General features: G+C 34.7%; 2 protein-coding genes across 11 annotated transcripts in view; both read right to left on the reverse strand.

Annotated features, from left to right (window-relative positions):
• The window catches only part of LOC106770019 (mediator of RNA polymerase II transcription subunit 33B-like), a 12087-nt gene extending 2322 nt beyond the window's left edge, over positions 1-9765 (reverse strand). Inside the window, exons 1-5 of the mRNA XM_022781042.1 lie at positions 9173-9765; positions 8969-9045; positions 6624-6730; positions 6332-6493; positions 5191-5857 (exon numbers count right to left, since the gene is read on the reverse strand). Coding sequence (XP_022636763.1) covers positions 5191-5857; positions 6332-6493; positions 6624-6730; positions 8969-9045; positions 9173-9195 — 1036 coding nt within the window. The 5' untranslated portion in view covers positions 9196-9765. The remainder of the gene's footprint in view (positions 1-5190; positions 5858-6331; positions 6494-6623; positions 6731-8968; positions 9046-9172) is intronic.
• LOC106770075 (methionyl-tRNA formyltransferase-like) lies at positions 6624-21946 on the reverse strand. 10 transcript variants are annotated; one of them, XM_022781052.1, is made up of 16 exons: positions 21748-21946; positions 21609-21671; positions 21395-21529; positions 21209-21311; positions 21032-21102; positions 20834-20938; positions 20403-20436; positions 20171-20271; positions 18763-18822; positions 18648-18708; positions 18003-18064; positions 17006-17272; positions 16800-16845; positions 15861-15926; positions 15756-15770; positions 6627-6738 (listed from the first exon to the last, which is right to left on the reverse strand). In XM_022781052.1, exons 1-12 carry the CDS (start codon positions 21913-21915, stop codon positions 17183-17185), a joined length of 1053 nt encoding a protein of 350 aa, XP_022636773.1. In that variant the 5' UTR covers positions 21916-21946; the 3' UTR covers positions 6627-6738; positions 15756-15770; positions 15861-15926; positions 16800-16845; positions 17006-17182. The 10 variants fall into 10 exon arrangements, with proteins under 10 accessions (XP_022636778.1, XP_022636773.1, XP_022636776.1 ...); XM_022781055.1 differs by lacking the exon at positions 15756-15770 and adding an exon at positions 15205-15353 and having other exon boundaries at positions 6631-6738; XM_022781051.1 differs by lacking the exon at positions 6627-6738 and having other exon boundaries at positions 17006-17054; positions 17181-17272.
• Positions 21947-22069: the final 123 nt, after the last annotated feature.

Consider the following 22069-nt stretch of genomic DNA (forward strand, 5'->3'; position numbering starts at 1 on the left):
TATATGTATACATACATATATATGTATACGTATATGTATATATATATATATATATATATAATTTTTTATTTTTATTGATAAAAAATATAAATTGTGATAAAAAATTATCTTAAAAAATTAATTATTATTTTTTTGTGTGAATAATTTTTTTACTAATATTTTACTATTATATAAAGTTTTCTTGACAAGACCAAATTAGAACTAGAGAAGATGTAAGAGTAGATACAATTCTCACAGTTCACATAACTGTAACCGTTATAGATTTAGTTTTTAAAAACTGAACCATAAAACAATATACTGAATTGTTAGTAAAAGTGGATCAGTTACTTTTAGTATAATATAGTACAGTTAACTACATTACAAATCAGTTATTTTTGTCCAGTCCTAGACATAATACACCAAACATTTTCTACAACATTTACATTTTAAATTTAAGGGTGTAATCTTTCACTACACCTAAGAATCATGATCCAATTTATCCAACACAATTCATTGGTAACTCACAAAGTATAAAAATATATATTAACCATCCTTTTCAGGATATAGACTAATATCTGTAACACAATGATCTAACTTTCTAATATCTCATAGCTTTAATGGGCTGAAATAAACCAATTCGTTAATCAAACCCATCAATTCAGGTAAAAACACTGGAAAATCAAATGTTCAATTTTCCAACTAATCTATTCACTTCGGCAGAAGTTACTATGGAATTCTCGTCCTTGAGCTAAAGAATAGACGAAATTGGCCTACGCTTGCTCTGACAATTAAGAATTGTTAGAAAAGTTTAGTTTACAAGATACAAAGAAACCTAGATCCCTCAGAAACTAACCCTTCTCGGTAGTGGAGGATGTGCATCTTTTACAATAGACGTTGCACTAACAATCAAATGATAACAAATTAGTTTTAAATAAAATATAAAGTTTATGAAGGACCAATAACTAAACGATTAAGAAACTAGTAATTTCATTAATTATTCAAATTAAAAAGAAGAGAATCAATAACCGTAGGCCAACGTCTCCCCTACTATTGTTAGTAGTGGTAGAGGATGTCAAATCCCAAATACGGAAAGATTTTCTACAGAACCAGAGACAACAGTTTGAAAAAAAAAAATATTAACCGCTAATAAATATATATATATAAAAAATATCTGTAGTTCAAGCATACGCAGGAAACATTGCCTGGATTGGTTGGATGGCATGAGATAGAAGACACATAATCAGTGTGCCCGACGAACCCTTTAAGACAAATTTATTGTTCAACATCCATCACTTGTATGTGTAAACATACTAAAACTACAAATTAAATACTATATCCTTTTCACAATGACAAATTTATTCAATTCTAACTTCATGTCAGGTGTCTTACTGTTTGATCTCAGAAACCAATGACAATTTATCTGTCATCATTGATCCAACAAATATAAAAAACCTTTTCCTTATCGAAACCAATTCGCATATCTTCTTTTTTACTGAACTAAAACAGAAAAAAATTTACAGGATCACAAAACTCTGTCAGCTTCTTATATTTTTTTCATCATATAATTTAAACAAGAAAAAATACTCGCATTTTCTCCAGAGTTTGAGATATTAGGACGGTAAATATTGAACAAGCTAACATGACCTTTTGTTTTAGACACAACAAGGATATATGCAAAATTTCTTCTGAGACAAAATAGATAAGGAGCTCAATATTGTAGAAAATTGCAGACAAATATAGAGTGAAAATGAAAGGTGATAGTACCTGGACGAAGGAGATAGAGCTAGGACCAGATAATGTGTTGTTGTTGTACACTAGTTTGACGCTTCCGGTTTCCTTAAATTCAGAGACGAATCCGTCTATATGCGGTGGTTTTCAAACTGCGGACAAAGAAAAAGAACGAGAAAATGATGCGAGAGTTCTGTAGTGAAAATTGAGTTCGAGAGCGAACAACCTCAGAAGAGTTCTCTACAGGCGATGTGAGTGTAAAAAGACTCATAGCTTCGAGCGAGCACGAATCGTTGGTAGACTTTGGTTGGCGCCATAAATGTGTAACAGAATGACAGGGAACTACGAACTTCAATTCATTTTCGAAAATTTAAATGTTTGGTCGTTCCCTGTCATTTGTTATTTTATTTAAATTTTCAAAAATGAATTGAAATTCCCTATCATTCGTTATTTTATTTAAATTTATTCCAACCAAAGTCTACCAACGATTTGTGCTCGTTCGAAGCTCTGAGTCTTTCTACACTCACATCGCCTACAGAGAACTCTTCAGAGATTGTTCAATCTTGAACTCAATTTTTACTAAAAAACTCTTACGTCGTTTTTTCGCTCTCTTTCTCTGTCCACAGTTCGAAAACTATCGCATATGGACGGATTCGTCTCTGAATTTAAGGAAACCGGAAGCGTCGAACTAGTGCACAACAACATATTATCCGCTCCTAGCTCTAACTCCTGCGGCAAGGTACTCTCGCCATCCACTTTCACTCTATATTTTTCTGTAATTTTCTACAATATTAGCTCCTTATTTATTGTCTCGGATGAAATTTGCACACATCCTTGCTGTGTCTAAAATAAAAGGTCATGTTAGCTTGTTCAATACTTACCATCCTAATACCTCAAACTCTGGAAAAAATACGAGTATTTTTTCTTATTTCCTTTTTATTTGTTTTAAATTATATGATGAAAAAATATAGAAACTGACAGAATTTTGTGGTCCTGTAAAATTGTTTCTGTTTTAATTCATTAAAAGAGAAGATATGCGAATGGATTCTGCATAAGAAAAAGATTTTTTATATTTGTTGGATCAATGATGACAGACAAATTGTCACTAGTTCCTGGGATCGAATAGTAAGACACCTGGCATGGAATTAGAATTGAATAGATTTTTGTCATTGTGTAAAGGATATAATATTTAATTTGTAATTTTTGTATGTTTACAGATACAAGTAATGGATGTTGAACAACAAACCTGTCATAAAGGGTTCGTCGGGCACACTGATTATGTGTCTTCTATCTCTCCTCATCCAACCAATGCAGGAAATGTTCACTGCGTATGCTTGAACTACAAATTCTTTTTTTTTATATATTTGTTAGCTGTTAATATTTTTTTTTTCAAACTTTCAAACTGTTTTGTCTCTGATTTTGTAGACGGATCTTTCCGTATTTGGGATTTGACATCCTCTACCACTACTAACAATAGTAGGGAAGACGTTGGCCTCTACGGTAAGTGACTCTTTTCTTTTTAATTTGAAAAACTAATGAAATTACTGGTTTCTTGATCGTTTAGTTATTGGTCCTTAATGAACTTTATATTTTATTTAAAACTACTTTGTTATCATTTGATTGTTAGTGCAACGTCTATTGTAAAAGATGCACATCCTCCACTACCGAGAAGGGTTAGTTTCTGAGGGATCTAGGTTCCTTTGTATCTTGCAAACTAATCTTTTCTAACAATTCTTAATTGTTAGAGCAAGCGTAGGACAGTTTCGTCTATTCTTTGGCTCAAGGACGAGAATTCCATAGTAACTGCTGCCAAAGTGAATAGGTTAGTTGGAAAATTGAAAATTTGATTTTCGAGTTTTTTACTTAAATTGATTGGTTTGACTAACAAATTGATTTATTTCAACCCATTAAAGCTATGAGATATTAGAAAGTTAGATCATTGTGTTACAGATATTAGTCCATATCCTGAAAAGGTTTGCTAATATATTTTTTTATACTTTATGAGTTAACGGTTAATTATGCTGGATAAATTTGATCATGATTCTTAAGTGTAGTAAAAGAGTACAGCCTCAACTTAGAATAATCACCACAACACCCTTAAAGTTAAAATGTAAATGTTGTAGGAAATGTTTGGTGTATTATGCCTTTCATGTCATTAGAACAATTTTCTATATTTGAAAACTTAAATGATATTGTGATGGGAATGAAAAGAGATGAAAAGCTTACGAGAGAAGGAAGAGAGTTACTTAGCCATAACAAACTAACTGTTTATTACAGTTAGTATAAGCAGGAATGGGTGTATATAAATAGGGGAGGTAGTTGGTTAGAGGGGGATTTTGACAGTTGTTTTGGTCAACAGGCATAGTCCTGTGGAAAAGGGTTAAGCCCTTTGAATCTGTGTTATACAGACTATTCTTTGGTGAATAATACGAATTCAGATTCTTTTCTTTCATTGCTTTCCTGTTTCGTGAGGATTAGAGCGTTCTTGATTATGTTTCTTTATCAGAAACCTATCAATTGGTCCGACCAGCCGAATTCCAATTGAAGAGAGGTGTTTGACGCACGTGATGGAGGGAAGAGTGACAACAGTTGAAGGTTAGTTAAAGGCGGTTGAAATCGCGGTGGCTTGGGGACAGAACTATGAAGCCATGCGACAAGATGTCTAGGCGATCTTGAAGATGCTTGGGATCGCAAACGCGACCCAAATGGAAACCGCCAAGGTGGCATTCAATCGTCGGTGAATGATAACAACGACGGTGAACACGACAAAGAGGGAGAAAGAAAGGGCACGAGGAATCAAGAAGGACTTGCGAATTGGAGGAAACGGGTGGAATTATCGGCATTCAAAGGAGGTGACCCATTAATCTGGATTAGTCGAGCTGAGAAATTCTTCGAGGTGCAAAAGGTGGATGAGGAGGAGAAATTGCAGTTGGCTTTCATCAGTATGGAAGGGTACACAACCTATTGGTTTCGTTTCTGGAGGGAAAAAACCAAGAACAATTCTTGGGAAGGACTAAAAAGGGTGTTGGTGATCGGATTCGAACAATTTTAGTTGAACAATCAAGAGGGTGCCTCTTCTCTTGCATCCTCCTCCTTTTATTTACCTTGCAAATCCCTTCTAAGAACTAACTCCTCCAAGCAACTATAATAATTTTCCTAACTACCTTCCCAATCCTAGCAAACACAATTTATTTCACTGACAAGTGGACAAGGAGAATCAAGTGAATGAGATGAAAATTACAAGAGTTTGGTAGAACAATATCATTTTTATGGAAAAAAAAAAGCACTTATATTCAATCTTTTCACTTTCTAAGTTATTCCGATAATCATGAGTCATGTTCAATATTTGATCATCATTGGTCCACAACTGACATTCTCACATTTCAAAACATGAAAGCCTCGTTATAATCCTGAAACAGTTATTAATGATAAGCAATTAAAAAAAAAGAAGCTAGAATATATCCACAAGTGTACTGAGCAAACCTGTAGCCAATTCACGGGGAGAGAGTCTTCCATGTGCACAAGCAGTAAGAGCAGCATAAAGAACAAATGGAGTTGCTTCAAGGATGTCCCATGCAGGCACTTTGAGTTTCATCAGAGCATCATCCAGTGAAGAGCAAGATGAATTACTGCTTCCTGAAGTTGTAGGCGTCAATGACTGAGCACTTCGATTTATTTTCTTGCATATCATGCTTAGTAGCGCTTCAACAATCTGAGAAACTGGCCCTCCAGGCGCAAGAGTAGAGCAGGTGGATGCAATACATTCTCGATGTTGCCGATACCAAATGTTTAATTTTGGAAAGGATTCCATAAATAAAGGTTCTAAAGAAAAAGTTATCATTTTTGAAAATCTTCTACAACTTACTCGATCTCTTGGTGATTTCCCAAAGGATGCTAACATACAATTTCGAACTAACAAAAGGTACTCAGGACCTAACTGTGATCCTAATGCTGGAGTTGTTGCACCACCCATCACATGCTCAACAGGTGGATGATTAAACCGCCATAGTCTCAGCAGGAGAATAAATGCATTAGAGAACACTGCATGACAAGTGAGTTTTTCACCAGTAACAGCAGTCCATGAGACATTGGGAACAGATGATCCAAAAGCTTCGCATATTGGCATCAACACAGCAGCAAGTAACGGAACCTGAAAGAAGAAAGTAAAATGAATGCATAGAATAGGACAACAAACTAAAAGCTTCAATAGTTATTATTGTGATTCCTCATAGATTAGGGAAGGGATCAATGTAGTTCCTAAGACTTTGACAATCCTCGCCATATAAATTGGTTTTAAGGAGCTTGAGTTAGGCCCCAAACTTTATGGGATTAAGTTAAACCCTAAGCAGTCTTCCTAATGCTTGTGTAATCTTTTTCTTACAAGCTAGCTTTGTGGAACTGAGTTAAACCCTAAGCCCAAATTTTAGAAGTTATTAACAAATCCTTTCTTGGGAAAAAATAAAACTGTTTTTGATTGATAGTACAAAAAAAATTAATAAGACAAATTTTCTTTGTCTGTATGCATATGGGAGGGTTGTTCTAAAAATGTCATTCATATTAATTTTCCTTTTTTCTTGAGTGAAACAAGAATGTACACCACTTGCTATATTAAATCAGAACGTACCACACCGTGTAGGGAGAATATCTGAACACTGTCTACGGATGAAATTCCAATCAGAAGGACGTTCAACAAAGGAGCATGGTTGATCAAATAGCTTTCAGTCCCAGAATATTTAGGAGGAACNGGAGGTGAAAGCATCTTTACTATGAAAAAAACAATATGTTCCTACATCCAAAGATAATCATTACAATCATGAGTGAAAAATCAAAAACTGAAAAGGAAGGAAAGCAAACAAAATTGAATTACCAAGAATAAAGCAAAAAATAAAATAAAATGAAAATGGTGTTGGGATCACCTGAACGTTCCAACCACGTACTAAAGATGCCCCACAAAGAATGGTAGCAGCAGATATCTTTTCTTCATCCGAGCCATTGATTGCAAATTCAAATATTTTCTCAATCTCTGCTAAGCTTCCATTACATCCACGAGCTTAAATTCAGTTGTTTTACCACTAGTAAATATACAGAATAGAGCATACGATACCCTGAACTTCAGGAAACAGAAAAGTGTAACTGAAGCCCAGGTATTAAGCATACTACAGGCAATTGGACAGCTACTACTTTCAAAAACATATTTATGCACACTTTGAATGCGTATCTCTATTAAATATCTATGTATGCATTATCTCTATTAAATATCTATGTATGCATTATCTCTATTAAATATCTATATATGCATTTCTACTTTGCCTCTGATACAAGTAATTTTCTATTTTGTTCACCAGATGAAATAAGGTCCTTTGTCCAAGATACATTGGATGGGAGTAATAAACCAATAGACTTATTACTACCCTGCCCAAGTTGAATTAAGAAAAGGTACTCCTTAAGAACTCTTTAAATAATATATGCAGTGCATCTATGGTATTTCAATATTAACTCTATGCTACTACGTTTTTGCAAACCATATTAAAGATAACTATAAATTAACAATTTAACAGAAGAATGGAAGCATTGTTATGACATTTAGAAATAATTCTCTCTTGAAAGTTAGGCTAGAGAATCCAAAAGACCTCCTCTAGCCACCTTCCAACACACTACCTCATTCTTCCATTTTCCATCTCACCATTGTGCTCTCTTTCTCATCCACGACCTCACCCCTCCACGCTGCACCATTCATCAGATGTCATATCTCCTGCTTCTTGCGTCAGCGTCTAGAGTTACGTCACCACATCTTCATTTGGCCTTCCTTCGCGCAGAGTCACATTTCATGTCGATTAATCGGTCCATTGAGTGATTCTTCTTTGATCTAGGGTTTTCCATCGTTTAAAACTTAAGTCTAGGATTTTTCTTGTGTTCGTCTTTGAATAACTCGTGATTAGAGCTTCTTCAACAATATCCGCTGCATCTTCTCATTGAAGAGAGAACTTTAACAATCATTGATGCAGTTCTAGGCACAACAAAAGCACGAAAGAGAGAAAGAGTTCGAAGACTCTCTAGAAGCTAGAGAGAGAAGCAGAGCAGCTTTCTGCACAGCGACGCTGCCATGGTCGTGTTTGGAGGAAAAGAGAGAGGATCGAGCGAGGGCTTCGTCGGAGGTATGAAAAATGCGTGCTTTATTAACTTTTGTAAAATGCTTGTATATTCGTCTGTATACATCTTACAAATGAAAGGGGGTGAGCATCTATTTATAGAGTTCTTAGGAAAACAGGAAAAACAAAGGAACAGCAAAAAAAAAACCTAACTTAACATAAACCCGATTACTGTCTAACCCAACAGAATAATAAAACTCAATAGCCCTAATTTCATGTAGTAAGGTGTTCCTACCCACGACAGGTAAGAAACTGAGCCACGTCAAACACATATTAACGCCATTGGATTCCATTGAACGAAAAGGATCCAATTGTCCCAATTTTCAGAAAATTGAGACTCAATTGAGAAATCCAAAAAGAATGGGACGAAATTGAAATTCCACACGAAATTAGGGACTTCATAAATGATTAAACCGAATCCTGCCTGATGTAGTTCTTTTTTTCATATTTATTTACATTTTATTGTACGTGTAGCTTAGTTTGTAAGGAGCATGGGTTACTATAAATACCCAACTCCTCTCTTGTATTTCCTACTTTTGAAATTATTGAGAATTTGATTTTCTGACATTCAGAAATAATTCTCTCTTGAAAGTTAGGTTAGAGAGTCCAAGAGACCTCCTCTAGCCACCTTCCAACACACTACCTCATTCTTCCATTTTCCATCTCACCATTGTGCTCTCTTTCTCATCCACGACCTCACTCCTCCACGCTGCACCATTCATCAGATGCCATATCTCCTGCTTCTTGCGNCAGCGTCTAGAGTTACGTCACCACATCTTCATTTGGCCTTCCTTCGCNNAGAGCCACATTTCATGTCGATTAATCGGTCCATTGAGTGATTCTTCTCTGATTTAGGGTTTTCCACCGTTTAAAACTTAGGTCTAGGATTTTTCTTGTGTTCGTCTTTGAATAACTCGTGATTAGAGCTTCTTCAACAATTTCCGCTGCATCTTCTCATTCAAAGGAAGCTTCGAGGAGCTCGCTTCGCTCGTACGATCTTCTTCTAGGAGCAATCTTCCACCATCAATGCATGCCATATTTCTCTCGTATTTATTTTAAAACTAATTTTGGAAAAGAAAGGTTGCATAATTCATTTATTGCAGTTCAACTACCTTTTTTCCTGGTACTCCTAAATATCCTACCAAAGTAGGTTGTCTTGATGAGTAACTGTTTTATTCTATATGTGAACCTGAAATGGCATATTGAGAGAAATTGGAATGCTGAAAAAAACAATGAGACCTTTTTAAACAAATAAATGGATTAAAGTCAAATAAATTTCAAGTTAAATTAATAAGAAAACAGTTAGATTCACTTACTGATGAATTACCACAAGTTGCATAAGTAGTGTTAAAAACTAATCTTAAAAACTAAGTAGTGTTAAAAACTAATCTTAAAAAAGAGAACTAGAACAATATCAGGTTTCCAAATTACGAGTTAACTGCTGTAACACCATGCGAGTCCCATCCTAACTTAGTAGGATTGTCAACCTGAATTTTGAAAGTTCAGGGGAAATAACATAGACATCAAAATTTAATATCTCTTTATAATTTATTAGTAAGAACAAAACTTTCCTAACTTAGGTATATCCATCCCCAGAACCACTAACAATGTTTGACGCATCTGGAATAATTGCGGCCTGAAATTGCACACATGGGACAGTTAAGAGTTAGGACAAAAATTACATCAGACAGTTAGGAGTTAGGACACAAACTAAATGCAAAAGATTTGGACAGATCTAATTCTCACATTTATTAAAACTGAATCAATTTTACACCCAGAAAAATATTTTAATGACCCTTTTTCAAGTTGTAGGGTGTTGTGCAGATAAATACTGCAAAAAAAAATGGTAGATTTTATATTTTGACATATATTCTTAAGGAAAGAAACATACACACTATCAAAGCAAAGGATGATACCGGTTATACTGGAGGAGGTGGAAAGAAAAGATATGCTCTCATCTTGAGACAAACTAGTTATTGGGTCCAACTTTCTCAAGTTCAAATTTCTCTGATCACAACGAAGAAAATTGCCATGAGACTCTGGACAATATGATAGATTTCTGATAAAGAAACCTAATCAAGAACGCTCCAATCCTCACGAAACAGGAAAGCAATGAAAGAAAAGGATCTGAATTCGTATTATTCACCAAAGAATAGTCTGTATAACACATATTGAAAGGCCTTAACCCCTTTCCACATGACTATGCCTGTTGACCAAAACAACTATCAAAATCCCCCCTCTAACAAACTACCTCCCCTATTTATACATACCCATTCCTGCCTATACTAAACTGTAATAGACAATTAGTCTGTTATGGCTAAGTAACTATCTTCCTTCTCTCGTAAACTTTCCATATCTTTTCATTTCCATCACAATATCATTTAAGTTTTCCAATATAGATATTGTTCTAATGATATGAAAGGCATAATACACCAAACATATTCTACCACATTTACATTTTAACTTTAAGGGTGTTATGGTGATTATTCTAAGTTTAGGCTATAATCTTTTACTACATCCCAAATACGAAAAGAATCATCTACAGAACCAGAGACAAAACGGTTTGAAAGAAAATAATATTAACAGCTAACAAATATATATATGCTTGGATGGGGAGAGATAGAAGACACACAATCAGTGTGCCCGACGAACCCTTTAAAACAGATTTGTTGTTCAACATTCATTACTTGTATGTGTAAACGTACAAAAAACTACAAATTAAATATTATATCCTTTACACAATGACAAAAATTTATTCAATTCTAACTCCATGTCAAGTGTCTTACTATTCGATCCCAAGAACCAGTGACAATTTGTCTATCATCATTGATCCAACAAATATAAAAAATATTTTCCTTATGCGGAACCAATTCGCATATCTTCTCTTTTACTAAACTAAAAGAGAAAAAATTTTACCGGACTACAAAACTCTGTCAGCTTCTATATTTTTTCATCATATAATTTAAATCAAATAAAGAAGAAATAAGAAAAAATACTCTTATTTTCTCCAGAGTTTGAGGTATTAGGACAATAAATATTGAACAAAGCTAACATGACCTTTTATTTTAGACACAGCAAGGATGTGTGCAATTTTCGTCTGAGACAAAATAAATAAGGAGCTCAATATTGCAGACAAATATAAAGTGAAAGTGGAAGGCGAGAGTACCTTGTCAAAGGAGATAAAGCTAGGACCGAATAATGTGTTGTTGTGCACTAGTTCGACGCTTTCCTTAAATTAGAGATGAATCCGTCCATACACGGTGGTTTTCGAAATGCGGATAGAGAAAGAGAGCGAAAAAATGATGTGAGAGTTTTTCAGTGAAAATTGAGTTCGAGAGCGAACAACTTCAGAAGAGTTCTCTGCAGGCGATGTAAGTGTAGAAAGACTCAAAGCTTCGAGCGAGCACGAATCGTTGATAAAGTTGGGTTGACGCCATGAATGTGTAACAGAATGACAGGGAACATCGAACTTCAATTCATTTTCGAAAATTTAAATAAAATAACGAATGATAGGGAACAACCCAACATTTAAATTTCCGAAAACGAATTGAAGTTCGTTGTTCCCTATCATTCTGTTACACATTCATGGCGCCAACCAAAGTCTACCAAGGATTCGGCTAGCTCGAAGCCGAGTCTTTCTACACTCACATCGCCTGCAGAGAACTCTTCCGAGGTTGTTCACTCTCGAACTCAATTTTCATTGAAAACTCTCACGTCGTTTTTTCGCTCTCTTTCTCTGTCAGCATTTCGAAAACCACCGTGTACGGACGAATTCGTCTACGAATTTAAGGAAATCAGAAGCGTCGAACTAGTGCACAACAACAATACATTATCCACTCCTAGCTCTATCTCCTTCGGCAAGGTATTCTCGCCTTCCACTCTCACTCTATATTTGTCTTTAATTTTCTACAATATTGACTCTTTATTTATTGTCTCAAATGAAATTTGCACACATCCTTATTGTGTCTAAAATAGAAGGTCATGTTAGCTTGTTCAATACTTACCGTCCTAATACCTCAAACTCTAGAGAAAATACGAGTATTTTTTTTTCTTTATTTGTTTTAAATTATATGATGAAAAAAATATAGAAGCTGACAAAGTTTTGTGGTCTTGTAAAATATAGAAGCTGACAGAGTTTTAATTCAGTGAAAGAGAAGATATGCGAATTAGTTCCGCATAAGTAAAAGATTTTTTATATTTGTTGGATCAATGATGATAGACAAATTGTCACTGGTTACTGGAATCGAATAGTAAGACATCTGGCATGAAGTTAGAATTGAATAAATTTGTCATTGTGTAAAGGATATAATATTTAATTTGTAGTTTTTGTATGTTTACAGATACAAGTAATGGATGTTGAACAACAAACCTGTCTTAAGAGTTCGTCGGGCATACTGATTATATGTCTTCTATCTCTCTCCATCCAGGCAATGTTCACTGCGTATGCTTGAACTACGGATTTTTTTTATATATTTGTTAGCTGTTAAATATTATTTTCTTTTTAAACTTTCAAACTGTTTTGTCTATGGTTCTATAGACGGATCTTTCCGTATTTGGGATTTGACATCCTCTACCACTATTAACAATAGTAGGGGAGACGTTGGCTTAAAGTAAGTGACTCTTTTCTTTTTAATTTGAAAAACTAATGAAATTATTGGTTTCTTGATCGTTTAGTTATTAGTCCTTAATGAACTTTATATTTTATTTAAAATTAATTTGTTATCATTTTATTGTTAGTGCAACGTCTATTGTAAAAGATGCACATCTTCCACTACCGAGAAGGGTTAGTTTATGAGGGATCTAAGTTCCTTTGTTAGAACAAGCGGAGGCCAGTTTCGTGTATTATTTGGCTCAAGGACGAGAATTCCATAGTAACTTTTGCCAAAGTGAATAGGTTAGTTGGGAAATTGAACATTTGATTTTCCAGTGTTTTTACCTGAATTGAATCATTTGACTAACAAATTGGTTTATTTCAGCCCATTAAAACTATGGGATATTAGAAAGTTGGATCATTGTGTTATAGATATTAGTCCATATCCTGAAAAGGTTGGTTAATATATATTTTTATACTTTGTGAGTTACCAATTAATTATGTTGGATAAATTTGATCATGATTCTGAAGTGTAGTAAAAGATTACATCCTTAACTTAAAATAATCACAACACCCTTAAAGTTAAAATGTAAATGTGATAGGAAATGTTTGGTGTATTATACCTTTCATGTCATTAGAACAATTTTCTATATTGGAAAACTTAAATGATATTGTGATGGAAATGAAAAGAGATGGAAAGTTTACGAGAGAAGAAAGTGAGTTACTTAGTCATAACAAACTAACTGTTATAACAATTATTTAGTGAGGATTAGAGCATTCTTGATTAGGTTTCTTTATCAGAAATCTATCATATTGTCCAGAGTCTCATGACAGTTTTCTTTGTTGTGATCAGAGAAATTTGAACTCGAGAAAGTTGGACCCAATAACTAGTTTGTCTCAAGATGAGAGCATACTTTTTCTTTCCACCAGCTCTGGTATAACCAATATCATCTTTTGCTTTAAGAGTGTGTATGTTTCTTTCCTTAAGAATATATGTCAAAATATAAAATCTACCATTTTTTTTGTGCAGAATTTATCTGTACAACACCCTACAACTTGAAAAAGGGTCATTAAAATATTTTTCTGGGTGTAAAATTGATTCAGTTTTAATAAATGTGAGAATTAGACCTGTCCAAATCTTTTGCATTCAGTTTGTGTCCTAACTCCTAACTGTCTGATGCAATTTTTGTCCTAACTCTTAACTGTTTCATGTGTGCAATTTCAGGCCGTAATTAGTCCTGATGCGTCAAACATTGTTAGTGGTTCTGGGGATGGATATACCTAGGTTAGGAAGGTTTCGTTCTTACTTATAAATTATAAAGAGATATTAAATTTTGATGACTATGTTAATCCACTGAACTTTCAAAATTCATGTTGACAATCCTACTAGGTTGGGATGGGACTCGCATGGTGTTACAGCAGTTAACTGGTAATTTGGAAACCTGGTGTTGTTCTAGTTCTCTTTTTTAAGATTAGTTTTTAAAGTAAGTGAATCCAACTGTTTTCTTACTAATTTAACTTGAAATTTATTTGACTTTAATCCATTTATTTGTTTAAAAAGGTCTCAAATTGTTTTTTTCAGCATTCCAATTTCCCTCGATATGCCATTTCAGGTTCACATATAGAATAAAACAATTACTCACAATAGATGAGATGACACCATACAAAAATATCAAGACAACCTACTTTGGTAGGATATTTAGGAGTACTAGGAAAAAGGTAGTTTAACTGTAATAAATGAATTCTGCAACCTTTCTTCTCCAAAATTAGTTTTAAAATAAATACGAGAGAAATATGGCATGCATTGATGGTGGAACATTGCTCCTAAAAGAAAACCGTACGAGCGAAGCGAGCTCCTCGAAGCTTCCTCTGAATGAGAAGATGCAGCGGAAATTGTTGAAGAAGCTCTAATCACGAGTTATTCAAAGACGAACACAAGAAAAATCCTAGACCTAAGTTTTAAACGGTGGAAAACCCTAAATCAGAGAAGAATCACTCAATGGACCGATTAATCGACATGAAATGTGGCTCTATGCGAAGGAAGGCCAAATGAAGATGTGGTGACGTAACTCTAGACGCTGACGCAAGAAGCAGGAGATATGGCATCTGATGAATGGTGCAGCGTGGAGGAGTGAGGTCGTGGATGAGAAAGAGAGCACAATGGTGAGATGGAAAATGGAAGAATGAGGTAGTGTGTTGGAAGGTGGCTAGAAGAAAATCAAATTCTCATTAATTTCAAAAGTAGGAAATACAAGAGAGGAGTTGGGTATTTATAGTAACCCATGCTCCTTACAAACTAAGCTACACGTACAATAAAATGTAAAAAAATATGAAAAAAAGAACTACATTAGGCAGGATTCGGTTTAATCATTTATGAAGTCCCTAATTTCGTGTGGAATTTCAATTTCGTCCCATTCTTTTTGGATTTCTCAATTTTCTGAAAATTGGGACAATTGGATCCTTTTCGTTCAATGGAATCCAATGGCGTTAATATGTGTTTGACGTGGCTCAGTTTCTTACCTGTCGTGGGTAGGAACACCTTACTACATGGAATTAGGGCTATTGAGTTTTATTATTCTGTTGGGTTAGACAGTAATCGGGTTTATGTTAAGTTAGGTTTTTTTTTGCTCTTCCTTTGTTTTTCCCGTTTTCCTAAGAACTCTATAAATAGATGCTCACCCCCTTTCATTTGTAAGATGTATACAGACGAATATACAAGCATTTTACAAAAGTTAATAAAGCACGCATTTTTCATACCTCCGACGAAGCCCTCACTCGATCCTCTCTCTTTTCCTCCAAACACGACCATGGCAGCGTCGCTATGCAGAAAGCTGCTCTGCTTCTCTCTCTAGCTTCTGGAGAGTCTTCGAACTCTTTCTCTCTTTCGTGCTTTGTTGTGCCTAGAACTGCATCAATGATTGTTAAAGTTCTCTCTTCAAATAATGCTTAAACTAATATTTCTAGGAGTGGGCAAAGTGTACTAAACTGAAATATAAACAATTATAGTTAACTATAAAACAATTCAACTATACTAAACTGAACTAAAAAATAGTTCAAAAAAACTAAACTAAACTATTTTTTAGTTCAGTTACATTGCAATAGTTCAGTTAACTATTTAAAATAGTTTCAGCAGAACAAAATATAATAATGTTTGAACAACTAAAACCAGTGTATCTAATTACTTTTATTACCCACTATAAAACAGTTTTATCCTAATGTGACTATCCCATTAAATCATAAACAGATTTGGATTAAATCCACTCCTTGAAACTAGATTTGATAAGTCAGGAATGGAGCAGTTTCTTCACCTGTTTTCATAAACCCTGAAAAGGATCAGGCCTTGTGAAGTCAGGGCAAACATCTAACAGGACAAAGGCTAAATTGCTAAATAAAAGTACTATTAAGAAGACTACCTCTAATTTTTCTACTTTTGCAACATTCTCAGGGGACACAAATTCCAATTCCACACAAACACAACACTACAGATCAATAATAACAAACTTGTCATACACTAAAAAACACAAGATAAAAAGTGAAACAAAAGTCAATGCCTAGATAATGATATCCTCAATCAGATGGATAGTAGTAAGATCAACACGTCAAGGGATAAATTGAAACTAATTATTGTGTAGAGACTTACTATTCCATGAATAAATTAAATGTTATGTATATATAATATGGAATATACATGAATTGATATAATTAGAACTATATACATAAATACCATTTCCTCTCCCATCATCTAAATTCTAAATTATCTATCACCTTTCAACTAACTTAATATTAATTGTCACTAATTTTAAACAACCTCGTCTATTTTAGAACGTAAGTTACCTTCTTTTAGAGCAAGATAAGCGTTTATCTTTGAATTACTACATCTTCTTAATCATTATACTTAGGTTTTCACACTTAAAAATAAAAGTCATCTCACTTAAAAAAAAAAAAAAAAGTGACAATAGCACTATCTTCTAGATAGTATTTATCATATCCCAAAATTTATTGTCCTCAAGATCCTGGCTATACAATGTTTTACTTTCTTAGTCATTCTAAGACCAATTATATATCAGCTCTTGTAACTTATACGTGGTATAATAATTTTGCACATGTCCTAGATTCAACTCATGTCATGTCATCATATAATATGTAAACAATAAGGAATAAACAGTGAAATGTATATATACAAATCTAACTTACGTCAAGGATTTTCCTTTGAAAACTATGGAAGGAGCAAGTGCAGCTAAGGTACAAAATCTTAGGTAAAGATGCATGCAGAAAGGGAAATGATAATAAGTGAATTATGTTGGAAATGTGAACCAAAGCTTAAGTGCATAGCAGCAAAACAGTCAATTTACCAGGTAAAACAAGAAAAACCATCCAAAGTTCAAAGCACTATCGGTCCTGCAAAAATAAAAATAGAACAAATTTCAAATCAAGAGTGTAACCAAATTAGAACGATCAAAATACCCATTCATATTTTGTTCAAATTAGAACGATCAAAAAATGCAGTTTCTCAAAAAAGCCAAATGCATCATTCATACTGAAAAGCAAGCAATCATACTTGAATCCGGCAATCCCGCAAGCAGCATCCATCTCAAACAAATTCTAATCTGCATCAACATGCAATAAATTTGTTAATTTCAATGTTCACAAAAACCCTGCTCAATAAACCATTGCCTCTTTTGAGCCAGAATAAACAAGATTTTTAACATATCCCTTGTTGTTTGATAAACCACCCTCATAATTTCTTCAGCTTCTGCCCACGCAGTCCATTCCAGAAAGCAGCTGCATTTACTGTCTTTTTTCCAGGAAGCTGAACTTCCAATACCTGAGAGAGTTACAGTGTCACCGATTCAGAAAGGCATATTTGACATGCAAGAATTTTGGGCTTCTATACCTTACTGAAGAGCAAGTATTTTCCTTAATGCTTGCTCCTCGTGATATAAAAGAAAAACACTGGTAAACTGTATCTCAGAAAGCAAGTAATTACAAACTCGAAGATTTTGTATTTTTCAAGTACGAATGCTCTTTCAATAAAGTGAGGATATACAATTCGCATTCCCAAGGACACTGCTCTTTCATCTGATATTATTTGTCTCAATTCCTTTTTTTGAAAAGGTAAGTAAGATTTATATTAAAAACTGTTGAAAAACACAACTGCCATTAATTACAATCATAGAATCCAATCCCTATTGGATAAGACAAACATGTAATCATAGAAAGTACAAGAGCCTCTTGAATGGGTTACAGGAGTTTCCATTTTTATAGTTGACATTAATTTCATAGATAAATACATTTCATGTTGATTCCAAGATGCAAGAAAGACATTCAGAATTTCAAAGAGTACTTGGGCAAAATGAGAACGAGAGGGCTGGAATTTCCCATTTTTTATGGAAACTCGTGCATGAAATATATTAAATAGCGATTTTCAGAAAAAGATAATTATTAAGCAGCAGCTTCAGCATAAGGGAATATATACAATAACAAATTTCAAAAGGTAACTGGTTTCCACCCATCATCACCTACCTAGGTGGTGCAAACATGATACAAAAACGTACCTCAATTGTGGTACCCCTTCCACATGGAAATAACAACGCACCGTCAACAAATGCAACATCATCTGCTTCATTGAACTGCACACTTTCATGACTGCTAAGTCGTGTGGTTATAATTTTAATATCCAAAGTTTTCTGCTCACCATTTTTCTCAACCACTAACACTCTTGCTCGAGTTCCTGGCCACCCTGAAAAGGCACGAACCTAAAATTGTTTTATGTCACAANATTTCATAGATAAATACATTTCATGTTGATTCCAAGATGCAAGAAAGACATTCAGAATTTCAAAGAGTACTTGGGCAAAATGAGAACGAGAGGGCTGGAATTTCCCATTTTTTATGGAAACTCGTGCATGAAATATATTAAATAGCGATTTTCAGAAAAAGATAATTATTAAGCAGCAGCTTCAGCATAAGGGAATATATACAATAACAAATTTCAAAAGGTAACTGGTTTCCACCCATCATCACCTACCTAGGTGGTGCAAACATGATACAAAAACGTACCTCAATTGTGGTACCCCTTCCNCATGGAAATAACAACGCACCGTCAACAAATGCAACATCATCTGCTTCATTGAACTGCACACTTTCATGACTGCTAAGTCGTGTGGTTATAATTTTAATATCCAATGTTTTCTGCTCACCATTTTTCTCAACCACTAACACTCTTGCTCGAGTTCCTGGCCACCCTGAAAAGGCACGAACCTAAAATTCTTTTATGTCACAACTGTGCCCTTCAGATAAGATCATGAAGTTTACCTTATTGTGTAGAACATATGCTTCTTCATCAAAGGATAGCCATGATTCATCTGAGTTTATCTGCATAGTGTAGAAAATAAAAATGAGCAACTCCTCATAAGAAAGATATTTTACCAACTGTATATACTCGAGTATTTTCTTTTCCTTAAGAATAACGGGATGTTTACTGCACTGAACAGAAAGACACGTAATACAAACCATCACCAATTCAATATTCACAGGTTTTCTAAATGAACTACAGCTCACTGCTAAATGAAATCATGTGATCATAAATAGCATGAAACCCTGTTTCTGAACAACAGGACCTCTGGAAGTATTGAAAAATCAGAGACAGGAGAAAAAGAAAAAACATTAAAATTTGTAATAGTGCAACACCCAGGAAGACTATTTCTCAGGGATATGCTTCTTATAGACTACTAGCTTCTTGGGTTAAGTGAAGGTTCACATATTGCATTTTGTAAGGAAAGTGAGGATAACTTAGCTCCTTACACCTTTGTTGTCTATAGTTGAAGCATAATTTAGCCACAAAAAAATTTATACTCTCTTCCCACAAACTAAGTGATACAAAAATAAGTTCATGACTGATTCTGCTCATCTCTCCTTCCAACAAGTTGTAATTTGGTGTCCTGTATTTTTCTGATTTGTCTTGTGTTTTGTTTTAAATCTCAAACAATTCATTTTTTTAATCATGAAAGCACTCCAAAACAACCTGTAAGGCAAAGTCTTTAATTTGGAAAGATGTATACACTGCACGTTAGAATCTATACAAGTGGAAATTTGCAGATGTAGACCTCTTGAGTGACAGCTCTTTTACCCAACATGTGTTATGAACTAATGAACCCAGAAACGGTAAGCCGCTTATTTTTTGCATTGTGAAACTTTTCTTTACTATTTGCAACATCAGAATGAGTCCCCGCATCTTAGCATGAATTCACTTACAAATTGTTCCTTTGGATTCACTAAATGAGTCTTTCCACCTTTGAGAATTATCACGTATGGGTTTTGTTAGGAATATATGGGGGACTAAAATGAAGGCAACATGTATTGTATGGTGTAAAGAGGAATATACAATGTCCATATCTTCAAATGTCTTCTTTCTACCCGTTGAATTTATTGTCGATAATGTTGTGCTTGTGGCCTCTCATTCCCACTCTTTTGATTATTTTTTAAAGGGAATTCATGTTACTGACTTCCAAAGAGAATCAACAACCTTGTTGCATTTTTGAACCATTAATTTGTTCCCAGAAATGCAATAGATTTTTAAGAGTATATGCAATATCAACTTTCAACAGTCTAGATAGTATTTTGGACCCAAAATTTGGAGGACCTGATATATACCGAACAAATATTACTAGGAATTGTTATTTTCTATTTCAGCTTCCTGGTAACATAATCAAGGCTCACATACCTTAGGAGCCAATGTAGCCTTAGAATCATCCTGAGGTTGGGCCTTTAATCTTGCTGATCCATCAAGTATAGATGGAAGTTCCCTAATCAAAAGTTCAGATCCTGTTTTGTCAAATAAAGGTAGGAACTCAGTCAGTGTAGAACACTATCAAAATGCCCAAATAAGAATATCTTAGTACAGAGATCACCAAGAGAAAGAGGTACACAGAACGACAAAAATGGAAGAATCATACCTTTATGAAAGAGGAGCTCAAGCAAATCAGGTGCCTACACAGAAATCTAAAGTTTTGTCAGAAGCAGGGAGAAAAAGTATACCAGCCTTGTAAGTTTTACCAAACAAGTTGACAGCTATGGTTACAGGCAATCCATAATGCTAAAGACATAAAAAATAGAAAATAAAAAATCCAGGAAATTAACGTATATTTTAATCACGAACCTGATATACTATTAATACAATTAAGGGAGATTGTAACCCTTGATATAATATGCACCAATTTTACATATCCAAACCAGAAGTAGAAACATTTCAAATTAGGTTACAAATGAAGGATAAAGATTATATGTAAAACACTTATCTTCTTTGATATATAAATCAAAGGGCTGATGATGCATTTCCATTCCATTCATACCAATTGTAGCAGGGACGGACAAAGAAAAAACATACCTTTATTTGATCATCAACTTGAATTGTTTCAGTAGCAATGATAGGTCCAGCATCGAGAGCACGAACGGTGAATGCTAATGACACTCCAGTTTCTTTAACACCATCCTAGTGTACAAATCAATATAAACCACCAGCAAAGTAAGTTAATGAAATAGAAACATTGAGAATCTAGGCACTGACGAAAGAAATGGGGGGAACCTGCAATGCCCTTTGAACAGGAGCAGCGCCACGATACAATGGCAGCAGGCTAGGGTGAATGTTGACTGTTCCTGAGATATTTGCAAATGGAAAGGTGTCACAGAGGTCTATTTTTTTTTTTTCTTTTTTATAGATTTAGCAATGACGTGGCTGGCATTAGAGGAGGGAGTCACAAACCCAATGAAGGAATATCTAGAAACTTGGTAGGTAATATATTGCCATAGGCAGCTGTAATGCACAGGTGAGGTTGCAAAGCTTTTAAATTTGACAAAAAAGCATCCTGCAGGAATTGAATATGATGAGAAAGAAACAAATTTAGGAAAAGAAACGCAATAAACAGAATAGGATAGAAAAGCTAGGTACGTCTCCAGCTTTATCGGGAGTGAAAATGAGATCGGGGGAGAAGCCCCTGTCAAGAGCATGAGTGGCCAAGGGAGAGAGGGCGAGCTTCTTGCCTCTGTCCCTTCTAGCAGGTGGCTGAGTCACGATGGCCGCAACCTGATGAATTGCATACACAGTGTAAACATGGAATGAACGTTGAATTACAAGGAAATGGCGTGTGTATGGGATGAGAAACCTCGAATAAAGAATGTGGAGAAGCAGAGGCGTTGAGAAGCTTGTCAAGGACTATGGCGGAGACCTGAAAAGCAGAGAATGAAGTGAAACAGAAAAAGGTGAAGAAGGTAGCATGAGTGCTCGGAGAGACAGAGGGAGACCTGAGGTGCGCCCAAGAAGACAAGGGGCTTCTTGGTGGTGGTGGAAGCAGAAGAGAAAGGGAGGAAAGGAGAGACGCTCTGCAAACAGCACAACCGACGAATCATGGTGGTTGCGGTTGTGGCTGTGGCGGTTGAGGGCATAGAACCACACCACCTGTAGCTATGCATTTCTACTTCCCTTCCTTCTCTCTCTCTTTCATATCACAATTATACATAAATTTTTTTAATCATTTCAACATATTAAAAATTAAAAATAGTAAAGGTAATTTTTTTTTTAAATGGTTTACACAAGAAAAAAAGAAAATATATAATTAATTAGCCA

Source organism: Vigna radiata, chromosome 1 (assembly GCF_000741045.1).
Source record: "Vigna radiata var. radiata cultivar VC1973A chromosome 1, Vradiata_ver6, whole genome shotgun sequence".
Classification (NCBI taxonomy): domain Eukaryota; kingdom Viridiplantae; phylum Streptophyta; class Magnoliopsida; order Fabales; family Fabaceae; genus Vigna; species Vigna radiata.

Coding starts and splice junctions, on each gene's coding strand:
- LOC106770075 (XM_014655903.2), bottom strand. CDS start 21,915: ATGCATAGCTACAGGTGGTGTGGTTCTATGCCCTCAACCGCCACAGCC. Junction 21,312..21,394: donor CTCCCGATAAAGCTGGAGAC/GTACCTAGCTTT, acceptor CAATTCCTGCAG/GATGCTTTTTTGTCAAATTT. Junction 20,939..21,031: donor CTGTTCAAAGGGCATTGCAG/GTTCCCCCCATT, acceptor TTTGTACACTAG/GATGGTGTTAAAGAAACTGG.